The following is a 19,333-nucleotide window of genomic DNA, read 5'->3' on the forward strand; positions in this document are numbered from 1 at the left end:
TTATATTATTGACTAAGAGAAACACGTTTGAGAACCCGAAAAATCATTATTGTGGCCTTTGAAAATAACTGGAGAGACAAAAGACTGTACTTGAAATTAAACGGATTTTTAAGGAAGTTCTGACGGTTCTAGTGACAAATTAACAAGTCTTTTGTATCATTGACTAAGAAAAACACGCTTGAGAACCAGGCGGATCATAACTGTGGCTCTTGAAAATAGTTGTGGTGAGAGACAAAAGACTGCATGTATTTCAAATTGAACGGATTTTTGAAGATGTTTTGACTGTTCTGGTGACAAATTAACAAGATTTGTATATCATTGACTTTTAGAAATACACTTGAGAACCCGACAAATCATTACTGGGGCTTTTGAAAACAGTACTGCTGAGAAACGAAAGACTGTACATGAAATTAAATGGATTTTTAAGGATGTTTTGACGGTTCTAGTGACAGATTAAGAAGTCTTTATTAACTAAGAGAAACGCACTTGAGAACCAGGCAGTAATGTTGACGATTCTAGTATAATAGATTGACAAGAGCTTTACTTTCTTGACTAGAGAAACGCACTTGTGAACCCGCCAGATCATCACAGTGGCTTTTGAAACTCGTAATGGTGAGAGAGACAGCAACACACTATAACAGGCTGACACATCTCCCGCGAATCACCACAACACTACTTTAGGACACTACACGACACGCTCCCTCTTCCTCCCTTCCTCTCTCGCTTCCTGGTACGCGTCCGTCCGTCCGTGCGTGCGTGCGTGCGTGTGTGCGTGTGTCCGTCAGCGTCGCCTCCCCTTAATTGAGCTCGTGTTTTGCGGCCCAAGTTTGCTGAACCGAAGCGTCCCACACTTAACCTTTCTTCTTTCCTCTTCCTCCTCCTCCTCCTCCTCCTCCTCCTCCTCCTCCTCCTCCTCCTCCTCCTCCTTTTCCCTCTCATCTTCACTGTACTCCTCTCTTCCGCCTTCTTTTCCACCCTTTCATGCTTCTATTTATACTACTACTACTACTACTACTACTACTACTACTACCTAAACAACTACTACTACTACTACTACTACTACTAATACTACTACTATTTCATTTTCTCCTTCCTTTTCTCAAGTTTCTATTCTATTTCTCGTGTTGTTCTTCCTTGTGCTACTATTTTTTTTTTCCTCCTCCTCCTCCTCCTCCTCCTCCTCCTCCCCCCGTCATGTTGGTCTTCCTGGTGACTGCAGACGAGGTACCATACGTCACTTGTGCCGCATCGAGAGTCAAGCAACGTTCTGAACACAGCAGATCTTACCTCTCTCTGCCTCTCACTCACTCTCCCTGTCTCTCCCTCACTCTCCCTAGCTTTCTGTTGTTCTCCCTTGTTTTTTGTGGCCTCTTCCTGTCTCTCCCTCACTCTCCCTAGTTTTCTGTTGTTCTCCCTTGTTTTCTGTGGCCTTCCTGTCTCTCCCTTCCTCTCCCTCTCTCCTCCCTTGTTTTCTGTGGCCTCTTCCTCTATCTCTCCGTGATTCTTCTCTGCCTTTTCTCTCCCTCTTTCTCCTCCCTTGGTTTTTATTTTTGCTTTCTATTTTCCTTTCCTTCTATATTTTCTTTGTTTTTATCCGATTCTGACTTTTCTCTCTTTCTCTCCGTGTCTTTCTCTTCCTCTTTTTATTCACGCATTGCTTCTCTTTCTTCATTTTCTTTCTGTTTATCTCTCTCTCTCTCTCTCTCTCTCTCTCTCTCTCTCTCTCTCTCTCTCTCTCTCTCTCTCTCTCTCTCTCTCTCTCTCTCTCTCTCTCTCTCTCTCTCTCTCTCTCTCTCTAACTCCAGCCTCTCTTCCTCCTTTTATCTCCATTTTCTCTCCCTCGCTCTATTCCTGCATCCTTACTTTCCTCTATACCATCTCCATCCTTCACTCCTCCCTTTCTCTCTCTTTATCTTTCTTTCTTCCTCCTCTCTTCCCTTGTCTTCTCTTCTTTTTCTTCTCTCATGTCAGCGGGTTACTGTTCGTAGACACTTCAAAGACGGAGGAGGAGGAGGAGGAGGAGGAGGAGGAGGAGGAGGAGGAGGAGGAGGAGGAGGAGGAGGAGGAGGAGGAGGATGTGATGGTGATGGTGGTGGTGGCATGTGTAGGCGACAGGATTGGAGAATGAATATCGTGTGTGTGTGTGTGTGTGTGTGAGAGAGAGAGAGAGAGAATGGGTAATGGTGACAGTAGGAAGGAAAGAAGGAAGATGGTGATGATAGGGGGGGTGGGGCAGTAGTAGTGAGATGAGTGAAGAGGAAGGATGGTGATGATGATGTGAAATAATAGTGGTGATGGAGAGGGTGTTGGTGTTGATGGGACTGTGATGGAAGGGAGAGGAGAAAGAGAGAAGAGGGAAGAGAGGGAATGCTAAACTGGAAGGGAAGACGGAGGGGTAAATGATGATGATGATGAGAGAGAGAGAGAGAGAGAGAGAGAGAGAGAGAGAGAGAGAGAGAGAGAGAGCCTGCACCTGTCCACTTACCCACTGTCATCATCATCATCACCATCACCATCATCATCATCATCATCATCATCATCATCATCATCATCGTCATCGTCATCTTCCACTGTTCCTTTTACAAAACACACGTAAATCTTGAACACACACACACACACACACACACACACACACACACACACACACACACACACACACACACACACACAGCACTTAGCATGATAGTTAAGGCGGCAAGAAGTAGCTGAACTTAATGTATGTGTGTGCGTACAAGCAAGTGTGTGTCTGTGTGTGTGTGTGTGTGTGTGTGTGTGTGTGTGTGCTCATGTCACGTAATACAAGTAGTGTTCGTAGTTGTTGTTAGTAATGACTCTAAAACACGGCCTTGCTATGTCTAGTTGTATGTGTATGCATGTGTGCGTGTGTGTGTGTGTTTGTGTGTGAGGGAATGAATATGAGAATGCTTTTTTTTTCTAAATGAACTGTGCATGATCGTGTGTGTGTGTGTGTGTGTGTGTGTGTTGTGTGTGTGTGAGGGTATGAGTATGTGAATGCTTTTTTTTTTGTCTTAAATGGACTGTGCATGACCGTGTGTGTGTGTGTTTGTGTGTGTGTGTGTGTGTGTGTGTGTGTGTGTGTGTGTGTGTGTGTGTGTGTGTGTGTGTGTGTGTGTGTGTTTACGTGGACGAACGCCCGTTGCACCAACACACGTAAACAAGAAAAGAATCTATTTCACTTAACCTTACCTATAAATGACCAGTATAGAAAACGATGTCAGTTCAATTCATTCTAACAAATTAATGTCGCATTCCATAAAAAAAAAAAAACAATAAAAATACTGAAAAAAAAGAATGACGAAGAAAGACTGAAAAGAAGCACATTATATTGAAAGTTGAAAATAGACAAATGAATGAAAGAGCTTTACAAAACAGAACACAGATGAAACCCTCACTGGACACACACGCACTGAGGAAACACACCAAGAGACACATTCACCAGTCAAGTTTCTCAAGGTTTCCCCAATCAGATCCCCTTCCAGAATTAAGGCAGCGTTCGGTAAGACGATTAGAGAAGTGCAATATTCAAGGTTTCAAGAGATGTCCCTTTCCTGTGTGTCCTTCCTTGAATACACCATTGAAAACCAGTCACCGCGTTGTCCGAAGTCCATAATGTTTGTGTTCTTCCTTCCCTACAACACAATACGAATAATCTGGACTGGAATAGGATTACGGTAAGAGTTTTTTAAAAGAGTTCTTGAAATCCACGAAGTTAACATTGTATCCAGTGACAGAGACGGAGACAGAGGGAAATATAGAGAGGACATGTGTGATAACGAGAGAAAATGCAGGAGGAAAGAGCAAGAGGAGGAAGTGGAAAGCGAACCCCATGAGGTGTGAATGAATGCTCGAGGTGGAGTGAGGTTGGAGCCTACCTTGAATCCAGAGCTCTGAGTGTGGAATGATTAGATTAAGGTTGGTGGAGGTGGTGGAGTTAGTGGAGCGAGTGAAGCAGAGGTGAAGGCGGTGAGCTAAAATTAGTGTCAGTGTCAGAGAGAGAGAGAGAGAGAGAGAGAGAGAGAGAGAGATGAATAGAGAAACAACACAACGAATGAGAGTGAGTGAGAGTGAGAAAGCATGATACTGATATTGGACCAAAGAGTGAAGGAAGAGACGAGTGGTGGTGGTGATGATGGTGGTGGTGATACTGATAACGAAGCTAAAGATTGTGAAGGTGACGCTGCGCCCTTCGTCCCCCTCCCTGCAGTCACCATCCCGCCACTACTGGAGGAGCAGCCCGCCACCAGGGAGGTCCTCTTTACTGTTATCCACGACCCTGACCAGCCTGCCGTTCCCTTCACCCTGCCCTGTGTAGCCGACGCCCTCCCAGCGCCAAGGTAAGTGCGGAGATACTAGTCATGATACGAGTCATATATATTTTTTTTTTATGTGAGAGTGGAAATCTGGCCCAAAATAACAAAAAACGATTAAACAAAAAGGCCCACTTAAATGCTAGTCCCCAAGCAGGTCCGAGAGTGAACTGTTAAAAAGTAAGATGAAGAGCCGTATCCTGAAACGCTCTGCTCTCTCACCACGACTGTTTTAAAGTCTACAGAGATGAATAGCCAAGTTCTGAAGAGTGTCCCTAGCTCATGTCAGTAGTGTGGAAATCTTGTTATTTAATTTGTCAGTATAACCATAAAAGCACTCTATAGGTTAATGACCCGTGCAATTCCAACTACATAGAGGCTGTTGGAAGCACTTGAGGCGAGGGCAGACGTGTTTCAGAATATAGTTCTTAAAAACAACTAGAAAACATAAAACACGAAAGGAAGAATAATATTAGACAAGAATAGAAGAAAAAGAAATGAAGGATAAAGAATATGAACAGAATTACGGTTAGGTTTTAGAGTTTTATTCTCAAACATTTCGAGGGTCTAATCTTTATTTGGAACTGGCTGTGGTAGAAGTTACAAGAGGTTTTCACTGAGGTGGTTTGGGCATGTCAAGAGGAGAGACGAGGAGTGTGAGGAGGAGGATGCCTGAGATGGACTCACGGGGCAGGAGAAAGAGAGGAAAACTTCAGAAAAACTTCATGAATCCAGTGAAGGAAAGGTGTGAGTTGGATATAACTGAGAATTTGAGAGGCAAGTCCTGTCTGGAGCACCGCAGTTGTGATGGCTTAGCCTTGTTAACGGCGACCAAAGCGACTAGGAACACAGGGCTTAGTAGTAGACTCTTTTAAAAGGGTGCTCGGGTCATTGGCTGTGAGTTAATGGAAAGAAAAATGTGAGAGTGAGAAGAAAGGATCTTGTAAGGAGGGAAAGGGAGAGTTTGATGTTCCCGATGTGGCTTCCATCAGTCATTGCCTTCACTGCATGAGCTTCAACACACACACACACACACACACACACACACACACACACACACTGGAAGCCAAGGCGGTAACAGCAATACAACAAGGCACAAAGGGAAACTCGCGGTCCCACCACCACCACCACCATCTGACGAGGCCGCTTCATCTATTCCAGTTACACGTGGCTGAAGGACGGCGACGAGTATGATCCCCACGGCGAGGATGACCGCGTGGAGCAGGTGGATGGGGAGGGCACCTTGGTGTTCCACGAGCCGCGCCCAGAAGATGAAGGTGAGGAGGTGACAGGGTTGGGGAGCTGCTCCAGGGGAGTTAACTAGAGACTGTAATGCGGGGAGGAAGTGCAGCGAGACTGGGTGCGGTTACCAATTGTTGTTCTTACATTTTACCTCTTTCGGTCATGATTGTCTTTGTCAACATTGGTATCACTAGTAATAAGTCTTCGTAAAAGTTTTTATTCATAATTAGTCCGGGAGCCACCCTCATGGAACAGGACTTGGAAGTGACCCATCTGCTGTAAAATTTCTGACCCCTGGATCATCTTTGTTGGGGTCTGAGACATCCCAAAACAGGCTTTATCAAGTTGGATCGGATTGCATAAACTCTAGAGGGACGTTTTTTCGATGAGAGGTAGCGCCTTTCTAAAACATTCAAATTTGGGGTAGGGGAAACTCTATTTGCAATATCTCGGTTAACTGAAGGGCTATAGACCCAAATTAGGTCTTATTCTCTTTGTCTGAATGTCAGCTTTAAAGTGACACCTAGACATATTTCATCACATGATCCTGGAGGTCACCAGAGGTCAAAAGGTCGCCGAAAGTAGGTCATGCCAAAAATTCGGGGATTTTTTCAGATAAAGTCTAATATGAAATACTGAATATTTTTTTTTCAAGAAAATCTTTGATCAAACATATTCTCTGCATCCCTCATCACATTCTGGGAAAGGGATATTTCAGTTGAACCACACAAAATGGTGCCTTGGCTACTTGATTGTCAATCGATTTTTTGGCTTACCAGGAAATCCGCTTCTTCATTGATATTTCTGGGGGAGGCTCTCAATGAGGCAGTGTTGAGTGAAGATCACATCTCATTGGGCATCTTTCCATGTTGAACAACTCTCTTGTTAGTCAGGGCCATTGCTAAGCGGGTCATGTTTTGGGGGGTCAAAGGTCAATGAGTGCAAAATACAATTATTCGACAACTAAGCTTTATTTTGATATGTTACAATTAGGTACTCTCTAGTCATCATCGTCATCGGCATCGTCGTCATCATCATCATAAGTAATTAACAGACCACATTTGGAAGAGGCAGCTGTGTTAGGGAGCTTACTATGTCTTGAGCAAGGTTAAGAACACGCTCGTCCTCAGCAGTGGAAAGCTGGACCCTCCCATCCTCCCCAACACTTTCATCTGAATCAGTCAGTAACCATGCTAAAAGATTGTACAAGTCCAAAGGTACGAGATTCGCTGCCCCCTGGTAAGAAATTTTGTCCTCACCAGGTTCTCTCATCGTTCGTTTTTCAAGTCCTTTTATTTCTGTCCGAAGATGTTTGGCTAAAGGGTACGAAGTACTGGAAACATTACGATCAAGATCACCGGCATCAAACTCATCTGGCAAAAGCTGGCACTCGTCTACTTCTGATTTTAGAGCTACCACCTCAGCACACAGCTCCTTCACACTCAGTGAAGATGCACAAATTAAAGTCTCTCCTCTCTTAAGTTCTACAAGTTGAATGTCTTCACCAAAGTGCTTCAACAGTTTTTTTTTCAGTCTGTCAGAGCGGTAAGGCTGGTTTTCGACCTCTGTCACTTCCTGCAGCAGTTTTCTGTACCGTTTTGACAACTGGCTGATGTAGTACGCGTGTCTATCAACCAAAAGCTCTCCAGAAATCTCAGATAGAAGTTTCTGAAACGTTTTTTCATGCACACTTACAGAAGAATTTTCACTACCGGTATCAGATTTGCCTCGAGCGGCCAAAAGCTGGTTCATACACTTGGTGTGATAGCGAAAATCATATGCCACAAAGTCAATGTGATCATCTCCGAAGCCCTCGATTTTACGTAACAAAGCCTCATCCTAAAGTTCTTTTGCTTTTTTATGAACTTTGTCTTGCCTTTCTTTAGTCGCAATGAGTGTCAGTTTCCGATCTCCCTTCGAATCCCGCTCCTTTTCGCACAAGAAGCACACACTTTTATAGTCAATGCTTTGCCTACTTGGTCGTCTTGCTTCTCCGTCATCCTTAGGTTTTTTCGAGGTAGAAGGCTCCAGTGCGTCAACAGATCGTTTCAGCGTGTACACGGCGCGGCAGTCCTGATGACACACGGGCTTTTTTACGAGAAATGACTCATCTTGTATATCCTCCCAGATTCTCTCATAAACGTCATCATGCCGAGTCTGGACAGCATTCCTAAATGTGTTCAAGCCTACTTTTGTTAACATACGAATGGGTCCATTTTGGTCAGTGACAGTTTGGCACACTAAACATTTTGAATAGTCGTTTCCACGAGACGTAGACCTTTTCCTCTTCCCTTCAATGGCAGGCTCCATCACCAGCAGAGTTCATCAGTGGGACCTAAAATGAAAGGGAGTCTTACAGACTAGAAGCACATCACTTTATGAACACTCCCTCCCCGACGCCTGACGTCGTCCGCCCCCCCCCCTCCCCCCATTCTCACCCGGCCCCCTCCACACCCCACCCATGACTGTAGTAAGTGGCCCAGTTAAGCCAAAATTGGCCCAAAATACTTTGATATGATAGTGTACAAATTGTAAAAGAAAATACACCATACAATAGTCTGTACTAGTTTTCTTTAGATTGATAAATTCCTAATGTATTAGTTGCAAAAACACATCAAAACATCTGAAATCAAAGGTTTTTCCACAGAAGGTAATTACCATACCTACATATTCATTACCAAATTTGTTATGGTCTAGTATAAAATAAAACAGTTAAGAACAATTGCATGTTTTCTTGTACCTTTTTTGGTTACCGCTAGGCCTAGGGGCCTAACCAGTACTATGCTTCCATATCAGTCCTAAGTGTAAATAGACAAGGTCCTGATAGAAAACGAACACCGTTTTGAAAGAATATATCGTCACTCTTGCAAACTATCGATATTTGTGAAAAAACAGTAACAAATAGATGAAATCTCGAATTTCACAAAATATTCATGGCATATCACGTAACCGATGTAATCACTCTTTTTGGTCCAATGGAGACATTGTTTTTCCAAACGTTGCTTGTGGATGTTAAGAACATTATTGGACCTGAAAATCCCCAAGTTATCAAATTTAGCCATGGACATTTGACAAAATGTATGAAAAGCCCCAAATTTTGGGCATGACCTACTTTCGGCGACCTTTTGACCTCTGGTGACCTTCAGGGTCATGTGATGAAATATGCCTAGGTGTCACTTTAAAGCTGACATTCAGACAAAGAGAATAAGACCTAATTTGGGTCTATAGCCCTTCAGTTAACCGAGATATTGCAAATAGAGTTTCCCCTACCCCAAATTTGAATGTTTTAGAAAGGCGCTACCTCTCATCGAAAAAACGTCCCTCTAGAGTTTATGCAATCCGATCCAACTTGATAAAGCCTGTTTTGGGATGTCTCAGACCCCAACAAAGATGATCCAGGGGTCAGAAATTTTACAGCAGATGGGTCATTTCAAAACTGCTTTTTAGCCACTTTTCAGAGGGTGGCTCCCCGACTAAATGAGAAATATTAAGTGGCAGAAAAAAAGTGTAAGGACCATTAGAGACTTCCCATGTCCTCGCCACACAGACTCTCCACTCACTCCCTGTTGCTCTCCTCCCTCATGCGATAGTTAGCCAGTACCTTCACTCTCATCCTCTTTACCGATGGACTCTGTGACTCTCTCCCTGCTTCTCCCTTACTTATTCAGTACTCTTTCATTTATGTAATGGGAAAGACAACTAGAGGACCTTTTTCCGACTTTTTTCTCGTGTGCATAGAAAATATCTCCGATGTTTTAGTTTTTAATTTGTTAATTTGTCCGTTCATTACAAAGATTAAATTAGCATATGAAAACTAAGAACTTCGTAACTCGATGTCATTTCCGCCGGTTGAGATCCGTGTTCATTTCCTCTTCTCCCCCGTCAGGAAGCTACCAGTGCGTGGCGGAGAACCAGGTGGGGAAGGCGTTCAGCGATATCGTGTCTGTGCGCCGTGCCGTCATGGCTTACGTGCCCAAGCAGGAGCCGCGCGTGGTGACGGCCACCCTAGGCAGACCACTGCGCCTGGACTGTGACGTCCCCGCCGGCCACCCGATGCCCTCCGTCCAGTGGTTCCGTCAGGTGAGTGAGTGCGTTACCTGCGCTGAACTTCACGTATGCCCCTGGATCGTGAAGGGCCGTGGGTGGGTGGGCAGGTGTTCTTTGTCTTGAATCTTCCAGCGCTCCACAGCATGAAATCAAATGTTAGTGTTGTTAATGTTGGCACAAAATGATCCGGGACAAAGCACCCATACCTCGGCCACCATGGAGGGCGTTGCATTAACTGTGCTGCGTCCCCATCACATCATTCTGCCCGCCCGTTCTCCTTCAGGCTATTTCTTCTCGTTTGAGTGTGTGTGTGTGTGTGTGTGTGTGTGTGTGTCGGATCACGTGTGCGCGCCTGTGCTCACGCCCTTTGCCCGACAGACCAACGAGGGGAAGCTGAGCAACATGAACTCGTCCCGCGTGACGCAGGATGAGCGCGGCTCTCTGTGGTTCAGTCACGTGGCTCTCGAGGACGCCTCCCAGGACGCCCTCTACGCCTGCGCCGCCTTTTCCGCCGCCAGGTGAGTCGTGCGTGCCCTGCCTTGCCTCTCACGCAGGTTAATTGAGTCTATAACGTTACCTCTGACCTTTAACTTGATGAATTTCCAAGTTTCGGTGAAGACAGGTTTTTCTTTCCTTTTCTAGTCTAGGCAGTATTTTATTATTTTTTTTAGCATTTTCTTTTCGCGAATTTTGAAGAAAGTGCCAGCGTAATACTTGGAACGTTTTTTTTTTTTCTCATTTTTTTCTTTGTGTGTGTGTGTGTGTGTGTGTGTGTGTGTGTGTGTGTGTGTGTGTGTTTGCTTTCACTGGAAACACGAGCACACCTGAGCGTGAGTGTATGTACGTAGGTGGGGTTATGTATACTTATCGAGTGATGGGGCTGCGGGGGAGGGCCGGGGTTGGACATCATTAAGTCCCTCCTCTTCCCTCCCCCACACGTGACACAATCACGATGCTTCTCTTTAACATGGGAAACAATGATCACGTAAGAGGAACATGAAGTGATGGTGGTGATTGTGGCCATGGTAGTAGTGGTGGTGGTGGTGGTGGTGGTGATGGTGGTGATGTTGGTTATGCGGGTGGTATATAGTGATGGTGATAGTGACAGCAAGAACAATCAGTATTACAAGACAAATAGAACTGAGTGATAGTAAGTAAAGCGATGCGAGGAATAAGTGTGTGTGTGTGTGTGTGTGTGTGTGTGTGTGTTTATAATTCACTGTTTGATCTGCTGCAGTCTCTGACGAGACAGCCAGACGTTACCCTACGGAACGAGCTCAGAGCTCATTATTTCCGATCTTCGGATAGGCCTGAGACCAGGGACAACACCGGGACAACAAGGTTGCAACTCCTCGATTTACATCCCGTACCCACTCACTGCTAAGTGAACAGGGGCTACACGTGAAAGGAGACACACCCAAATATCTCCTCCCGGCCGGGGAATCGAACCCCGGTCATCTGGCTTGTGAAGCCAGCACTCTAACCACTGAGCTACCGGGCCGTGTGTGTGTGTTGTGGGTACAGTGAAGCGTGGAGTGTGGCTGGTGAAGTGAGATACGCACGTGGATATAGTGGAACCAGCAGTGGAGTGTGAAAGATGGAGGGCAAGAGAACTAGAGAATAAAAGAAAAAAAAATAAGAATAATGAGATAAATGGAGTAGGTGGAAGTGGAGAGAAGGTAAGTACAAGTGTCGAGACTTCGTGAGCCGTCCAGCGCTTTGGTCCCTTCATTCCTGCTCCCACCCTTCCTGTGTGTCTCCAGGTGAAGTCGTAATTTGAAGTCGTTAACTTGCTCACTTTTTTCCTTTGTGTCGTATGGCTTTCTGATCTTCTGGTGTGCCTTACAAAGCCTGAGAACTGGCAGATTATGAGGGAAGACGCTAAATACAATGAAAGTAATGACCGTAATACCAAACAGTCTATAATGAAAGATATTAAGAGTTTTCGAAGGTTTTTTCATAGTGATAGTTTCCAAATTATTCCTTACCATTCATTGAGAAACAGCACACCAATTAGAACAGGATTAATGGTCTCGCCAACCTTTGAAAACAGTTCTGATAAGAGAACAAAGCATTAAATCTGTAGTAGAAATTATTAATAGTTTTCAACGATTTTAATGATTGAGGTTGATGATTAATAATTAATGATTAATTAATTTTCGTCAATTAGAAAAAAATCACTATTGAGAATCCGACAAGTATTTTTTGTAACCTTTGTCCTTTGAAGACAATGTAATAAGAAAACAAACCTTTAAAGAATATGGAAAATAGTAATACTGAATAAATTAAATAAAAATTTGTGGCCTTTGAAAACAATCATGGTAAGAGAACAAAGATGATTAAGAATGCGACCTGAGTGCAACGGGACTACTGCCCATAACCAGGACCACACCGCCATGACCCTTTCCTCCCTGGCCTCGTACCTTACCACTCCTGCACCACCCTTCCCACCCCATCCATCCTGCCCACGTGACCCACAACTCGTCCTCGGGGTCACAGCCTCACCCGGCAGCCTTACTGGTGTGCCCTGCTTGACGCGCCTCTCCATACAGCGGCCAAATGATCCTGGTGGAGGACGAGCACGGCAACCTGGAGATGGTGGACCAGATGCCTGCTGACGACGAAGACACCGACGTCGTCAGTCTGCCGTAGGCGTGTGTGGCGTGGATGTGACTGGCGAGATAACGTTAATAACACTGTGTAACAAATTAACACGTGATAACACCATTGATTTGATATTAACAGCAACCTCAGGAACATGATGATGACTAATGATTGATGATGCCAGTGATGATGATGTGGATATTAATAAGGAAGGATTGCAGTAGTGATGGTACTTGTTACATGAAGTAGTATAATATGTAGTTATGTAGTGATGACTAATAGTAGTAGTAGTAGTAGTAGTAGTAGTAGTAGTAGTAGTGATGGTGGTGCCTTACTGATGTCATTGATGTGTGCAGATGTATTAACTGTATAGTACATCAAAGACTAGGTACACTCCATCCATTTGAAATTCGAGTCAATACAGCCTGGCCGTGTGTTGCAGTCACAGCAGTGTAGCGCATTGGCTGGCTGTCCAAGGGAGAGAGAGAAAAACATCAGGTTACGTGCATTAAAGGGATTCCAATCGTGTTTCCCTGCTAGTGTTGAACATTTATGGGGAATTGTAGCCTATCGTGTAACTGCTCGCTGTGAGACAAAAAAAGAATGTTTGTTACTCAGTTTCTGCCTCCACTCTGCAGCCGTTAGGGGAATCTGATGGACGATAGATACTTGTGACCTTCCAGCCTGCCCTTCTCTCTACCTTTTCTGACCTCAGCTTTCCAAACTTAAACAGTCTATCGCCATTATAGCTCTAGGGAAAAAAAATATTAGATGGAGATCACATGTTATCTTTTCCAGATTGTTGAAGTGTGAAGGGAACAAATAGATGATCCTTAGTCTACTTTATTCGTTCGGTTACGATCAGCTTATCCGTGTGAGTTTCAAATGGATGGACTAAACACTAAGGCACCAATAAGTCTGCACCTGTAGTATCCCTGTAGTGTACCTGTAGTGTTACCTGTGCATCCCGTGACAACACTAACCCCGGCAAGGTCTGAGTGCGTCACCTGAGCGTGATTGCTGCCCAGGTAAAGGTGAGAAGTGACTCGCCGCCCACCTGTGTCATGCCACCCCAGAGTGTTGCAATGCCTCGCGCGTCACACTGCATTCCTCCCCCTCACGTGACGCCAGTACAAATTTAAAGAACATTGCAATATTTTCACCGGGTATTAATTAAAGTTCTCGCGTAATATACATTTAAGGCGAACATTTTATTTATATATATTTTTTTCATCCTTCAGGTAACCCAATCATATATTTTATAGGAAATTTTTATGACATATTAGCGCTCATTTTCATCAATTAGTTAAGAAGAATGGCTTGTTTTTCGCTTTCTTTTTATAAATATATTTTTCTTAGTTTTCTTTACTTTCATTATTGGCTTCTTCTTCTTTTTTCGTTTCTTTTTGTTGAGCCACACAATACATTATAATGATTATCCCTTGCTTATTATATTTCTTCTTCTTCTTCTTCTTCTTCTTCTTCTTCTTCGTCTTCTTTCCATTAAATATTTACTGCCTTCTCTTTCTATGTACGTGCAGTATTATGTATTACACTCTTCTTTCTTTCTTTCTTTCTTTCTTTCTTTCTTCATTTCCTTCTCAATTACCTTCATATTATTTTTTCACTGGGAGGTGTTTTCATTTTGTTTTTTCTTCCCTCGTGATATCTTTTTGGAATTTTGATTGTTTCAGGGAATCAGATGTTGAAGGCCTCGATGTGGTGAACAGGTAGGCGTGTGGTGGTGATGTGGTGATGGTGGTGTGGTGGTGTTGCGGTGGTGGTGGTTGATAGAGATAGTGATGATGGTGATGATTGGTGTGTTCTTTGCAGGGATATTGAAGAATGAATGTATGTAGTGGTGGTGATGGTGGTGGTGGTGATGGTAATGATGATAGTGATAGTGGTGGTAGTTGTAATGATGTGATTGTAGTCGTAGTAGTAGTTGTAATTGGTGATGTGATAGAGGTGGTGGTGGTGGTGGTGGTGTTCATAGAAATGGTTGTGATAGTACAGTAGAAATAGTAATAGTGATAGTAGTGGTGGTGGTGGTGGTAGTGGCGGTGGTGGTGGTGGTGGTTGTTGTTGTTCTATCAGGAGAACAAGAAAGGAATTGATTGATTGATAGATTCACTTTGTATTGGATGATGCTTGGGAGACTTGTGGTGATGCTGGTGGTGACGTGTGATGGCGGCGGCGGTGGTGGTGGTGGTGGTTGGTGACTGTAAACAGGTCAATGAAAATATGTAATTTCTTGTATATTTCCTGTATATTTCTTATACATGCATACATTATAACAGCATGATTTGCATGAACACACAACACACTTCATGAATGTGTGTGTGTGTGTGTGTGTGTGTGTGTGTGTGTGTGTGTGTGTGTGTGTGCCACCATGAACTTTCTTTTAAAGGGGCCTAACCCATTTCCTACCTATTGAATCCTCTTCCCTATCTTTGCTCCTGACAGTATTACCATCTGACATACTGAGAACAAAAAAAAAAAAAAAAAAAAAAAAAAAAAATTAGGTATTTGTTTTGATTTTTTATTTCATTTAATATATTTCTTCTTTTATTTTTGTATATATCTTCATGTTTTTTTTTGTTTTTTTTTAACATCAGTTTATTTATAGTTTAAGAGTTTCTGTTTTACATACTAATTTCATTTCTTTGTTTCAACTCAAATGACAAGTTTGGATTATTACTCTTTGCTGTGCCTGGCAGGAGGGAGCCAGCTGCAGTGTGTCTAGGCCTCCCTCACCTCTCCTCCGTGTGTTTGGCAGGACTGAGTACCGCGTGGGCAACAGAGTGTACCTTAACTTCACCGATGAGGAGCCACAGGCCAGCATGCCCCCTGAGGAACAGTTCGTCAGCCACCACGAACTCATGGTGCTCAAAGGCCACGACGTCAGGCTCTACTGCATCTATGGCGGCAAGTAAGTGCTTAGTCAATATTCTGAAACATTTCAATGTTTCCAGTGACAAATTAACAAGATTTCTACATTACTGACCGGAAAAATAGTCTTGATCATTGCCTCACCTCTCTCAAATCTCAACTCATGTTACTACACTGCCCTCATATCACACCTATGGATCTCATCTTGTATCATCTCACCTGTAGACTATATCATGTCTCAGCTGATCTCATATGTTACCCAATGCTCACCTGTGTGTTAATTTTGTCTCAACAGATGTCACCTTGTCTGATGCCCATCTCTCACTTAACCTATGTGTAATGCCTCAACTGATGTCATGTTACCCTCCGCCAGACCCCAGCCAGAGGTGCAATGGTGGCGAGGGAACCGGGATGACGTGCACAGCTACCGCAAGGAGCAGCATGGCAGGGTGCTGGTGCTGGAGGATGTGGACGAAGAAGATGCCGGATCTTACTACTGCCAGGCCAGCAGCAGTGCCGGCCAGGGAGACCCAAGGCAGTTCAATGTTTATGTGGAGTGTGAGTATCTATAGTATACTCATCTTTTGTGCTTGTTCTGAGTACTGGTTTAATGGTTTTCCCTGTGTGTGTGTGTGTGTGTGTGTGTGTGTGTGTGTGTGTGTGTGTGTGTGTGTGTGTGTGTGTGTGTGTGTTAACTGTGCTGTTTCTTTTTCATTTTTTCTCAACCAGAAGAGAGCCATAATCTTTCATGATACATGCATTTATATATGTAGGAAAACTGACAGTTCTGCTGCATTGTGCATTTTTCTGAATCTCAGTAGTAATTGATCTATCCATGTGCCAGACTAGCAATCAGACAGGATGGCCTAGACAAGGAACCCCTCACTTACATACACATCATTCACACTCTTAGCCTTTTGTGTAGGTATCTTATAAACAGATAAAGGACATCACTACTGGAATTGATAAACACATTAAAAAACAAGCATTAATTTGTACTACTAACTTATGCTTCACACCAGAAAACTTAAGCAGTATGTTACGGCATCTTCTCTCATGTTGACAATTTGCATCCTGACAGCGGAGCCAGAGTTTGTGATGGAGCCGGAGATAATCAACCTTCCCCAGGGCGAGACTGCCGTGTTCAGCTGTGAGGCGCGGGGTGAACCTCAACCCATCATCACCTGGACCAGCAATGGTGATGCTTTGGACACCCACGACACCACGGTTAGTGAGAGAGAGAGAGAGAGAGAGAGAGAGAGAGAGAGAGAGAGGATATGAAGGTGGTGGGAGTAGGAAGTGAAAGGCAAAGATAATATGAAAGAATGTGAGTGTTTAAGAGAGAGAGAGAGAGAGAGAGAGAGAGAGAGAGAGAGAGAGAGAGAGAGAGAGAGATTGTTTCACTATTTTCTATTAACATTAAGAAAGTATGTAATATTTCAGCCAGTATTGACAGTTAGAATGGGTCATGAATGTAGACATGGTTCAAGCAGGAAAATCACTACCTCCACCACCACACACACACACACACACACACACACACACACACACACACACACACACACACGGCCTGGTAGCTCAGTGGTTAGAGCGCTGGCTTCACAAGCCAGATGACCGGGGTTCGATTCCCCGGCCGGGTGGAGAGATTTGGGTGTGTCTCCTTTCACGTGTAGCCCCTGTTCACCTAGCAGTGAGTAGGTACGGGATGTAAATCGAGGAGTTGTCACCTTGTTGTCCCGGTGTGTGGTGTGTGCCTGGTCTCAAGCCTATCCGAAGATCAGAAACAATGAGCTCTGAGCTCGTTCTGTAGGGTAATGTCTGGCTGTCTCGTCAGAGACTGCAGCAGATCAAACAGTGAATTACACACACACACACACACGGGACATCGTCGATGGCGGAGGTGGTCGCTGAGCTCCAGAGCAATCATCTATAATTCTACAGTTACCTAAGAGTAACCAAGGTGGGAAAGGAGCTGGTAATGTTTGTCCCGTCTCCATATAGTCATGTTAACTGTTGATTAGCAAAATAATGTCCAGTGAAGGTAAATATAAACTGTAGCCTGCGTTTGAGCCATCAGCTGGTTTGTTTACGTCTGCGCAACATGGCGGCCGTGAACTCGAAAGAGGAATCAGACTTCACAGGGTTTCAAGGAATAATGGAGAAGAGCGCTTATGTGAAGAAAATTCTGGAGTTAGAAGGTAAAATTGAAAAACTGTTTGAAAAGTATGAGGGCCTGGAAACGAGTTATGACAATGTAAAGAGAGACTGTGCCGATATGAAGAAGGAAAATGCAGCACTGAAAGAGGAAGTTAAGCTAATTAAAGTGAATTGCGAAAAATGTGGAGAATCTCTAGGAAAAGTGATGGAGAAGCAGGCTGAATGGAAAAAAAGTCAGGAAGTGGAAAGAAAGGAGGTAAATTACAAAGTTGCAAGTCTGGAAAAGGAAATCAAAGAGTCAGGGAGAAAACTTTGGGCCTTGCTGAAATTATAGATCAACAGATCATAGAAGAGAAGATAGCTGAGAAAGTGGTGAAGGTTATTAAGTCAAATGAGACATTGGTGAGGAAACTGTAGACAAAAAGAGATGTGTGGTGATATTTGGTGTGGAGGAGGATAAGACACCGAGTAAAATGGAGAGAGAGAAAAACATAAAAAAGGTGATAAATAATATCATTAATGTGGTGCAAGAGGAGGGAAAAGACCTAGTACAAGAAATAGAGGACTTCCATAGAATTGGAAAGTTCACAAGAGAAGGTATGAGGCCAATAAGAATCAAACTTAAGTCACAAAAGGATGTAGATGAATTGGTGGAGAAGTCATGGAGGCTAGCCCAGCAGGAAACAACAAGGAAGATTTGGTTGAGAAGAGATCTCGGTGAAAAGGAAAGAGAAATGTTAAATGAGTTGAGAAAGGAGGCTTTGAAAAAAATGAAGAGAGGACAGAAGAGAGAAGAAAGAGTTTTTCTGGAGAATCTTGGATATGAGACTGAGGAAGTGGTTCATAACCCAGAAAAGTACAGCAAGAAAGGACTAAAGAAACTTACATATGAGCGAAATGTAATGTATTCCAACATAAATGGAGTGATATCGGGGATTTTAGAACTCAACGATTACTTGAGGGACAAGAACCCAGATATTGTGGGTCTTACTGAAACAAAACTGAGAGAGGAGAAGACCTGATGAAGGTTGGAGAAGGAAATATAACGTTTGGAAAAGAAATAGAGTAGGTAAGATGGGAGGAGGAGTGATGTTGCTGGTTAAAAAAGATATAAAGGTGGATCAAGTGAAAAAAGGTATGGGAAAGGCAGAAGTGCTAAAGATCAGAGCAGAAACTAATGAAGGAAAAAGAGGCACTACATAGTGGTGTACGTACCACCTAAGACAAATGCATGGTCAGTACAGGAATATGAAGAAATGATAAGTGATACAGGAACATGTCTGGAAGAAATGTTGGGTGGCTGTGAACGAACTATAATGATGGGAGATTTTAATTGTAAAGAGGTGTGTTGGGAGGACTGGTCAATGGAAGGATCAGAGACAACATGGGGAAATACACTATTGACACTGGCAATGGAAAATGTGTTAACTCAGTGGGTCAAAGAAGATACTAGGTTTGGAGGAGAGGGAGCATCGTCAAGACTGGACTTGGTCTTTAGTACAGAGCCAATGGTCATTGAGGAGATGAGGGTGGAGTGCCCTTTAGCAAAGAGTGATCATGCAGTTTTGGAGTTCAAGGTGATAGACGAAGAGAAATCTAGAAGAAATGAAGAATATAAAGTGGGAAGATGGAATTATGCCAAGACAGATTTTGGAAACCTAAAGAAATTCTTTCAAGAGACAAATTGGATGAAATTCAAGAGTGCTAAGGAGCAAATGAAAAGTGGAAGGAATTTATAAAAATATACAAAGAAGGTGAGAAAAATTTGTACCAATAAGACAACATAGAGAAGTTGGAAAGCAGGACTGGTTTAACGATAGATGTGAAAAGGCTAGAACAAGAAAAGAGGATGCATGGAAGAGGTGGAGAAGGAAAAGACGGATTAAGCAGTGGGAAAGTTACAAAAGAGCAAGAAATGAATATGTGTTGATTAGAAGAGAAGAAAGAAAGAAACAAGAAAAGGATATAATTGATAAATGTAAAGACCAACCAAGGCTTTTTTACAGACATGTGAACAACAACATCAAAAATAGAGAAAGTATTGAAAGTTTAGAAGTAAATGG

The 19,333-nt window shown here is 43.4% G+C and overlaps 1 protein-coding gene across 14 annotated transcripts in view; it reads left to right on the forward strand.

Moving 5' to 3' along the window:
* LOC123520151 (neuroglian-like) overlaps positions 1-19,333 on the forward strand; it is a 183,676-nt gene that overhangs the window by 118,064 nt on the left and 46,279 nt on the right. For 12 of the 14 annotated variants that reach the window (XM_045282108.1, XM_045282109.1, XM_045282103.1 and 9 more), the window contains 8 exons: positions 4,226-4,355; positions 5,490-5,605; positions 9,457-9,650; positions 9,996-10,135; positions 12,170-12,265; positions 15,001-15,153; positions 15,487-15,671; positions 16,195-16,340. In XM_045282108.1, coding sequence (XP_045138043.1) covers positions 4,226-4,355; positions 5,490-5,605; positions 9,457-9,650; positions 9,996-10,135; positions 12,170-12,265; positions 15,001-15,153; positions 15,487-15,671; positions 16,195-16,340 — 1,160 coding nt within the window. The remainder of the gene's footprint in view (positions 1-4,225; positions 4,356-5,489; positions 5,606-9,456; positions 9,651-9,995; positions 10,136-12,169; positions 12,266-15,000; positions 15,154-15,486; positions 15,672-16,194; positions 16,341-19,333) is intronic. The other 2 variants (XM_045282107.1, XM_045282112.1) reach the window with 1 other exon arrangement.

Source organism: Portunus trituberculatus, chromosome 46, assembly GCF_017591435.1.
Source record: "Portunus trituberculatus isolate SZX2019 chromosome 46, ASM1759143v1, whole genome shotgun sequence".
NCBI classification, from domain to species: domain Eukaryota; kingdom Metazoa; phylum Arthropoda; class Malacostraca; order Decapoda; family Portunidae; genus Portunus; species Portunus trituberculatus.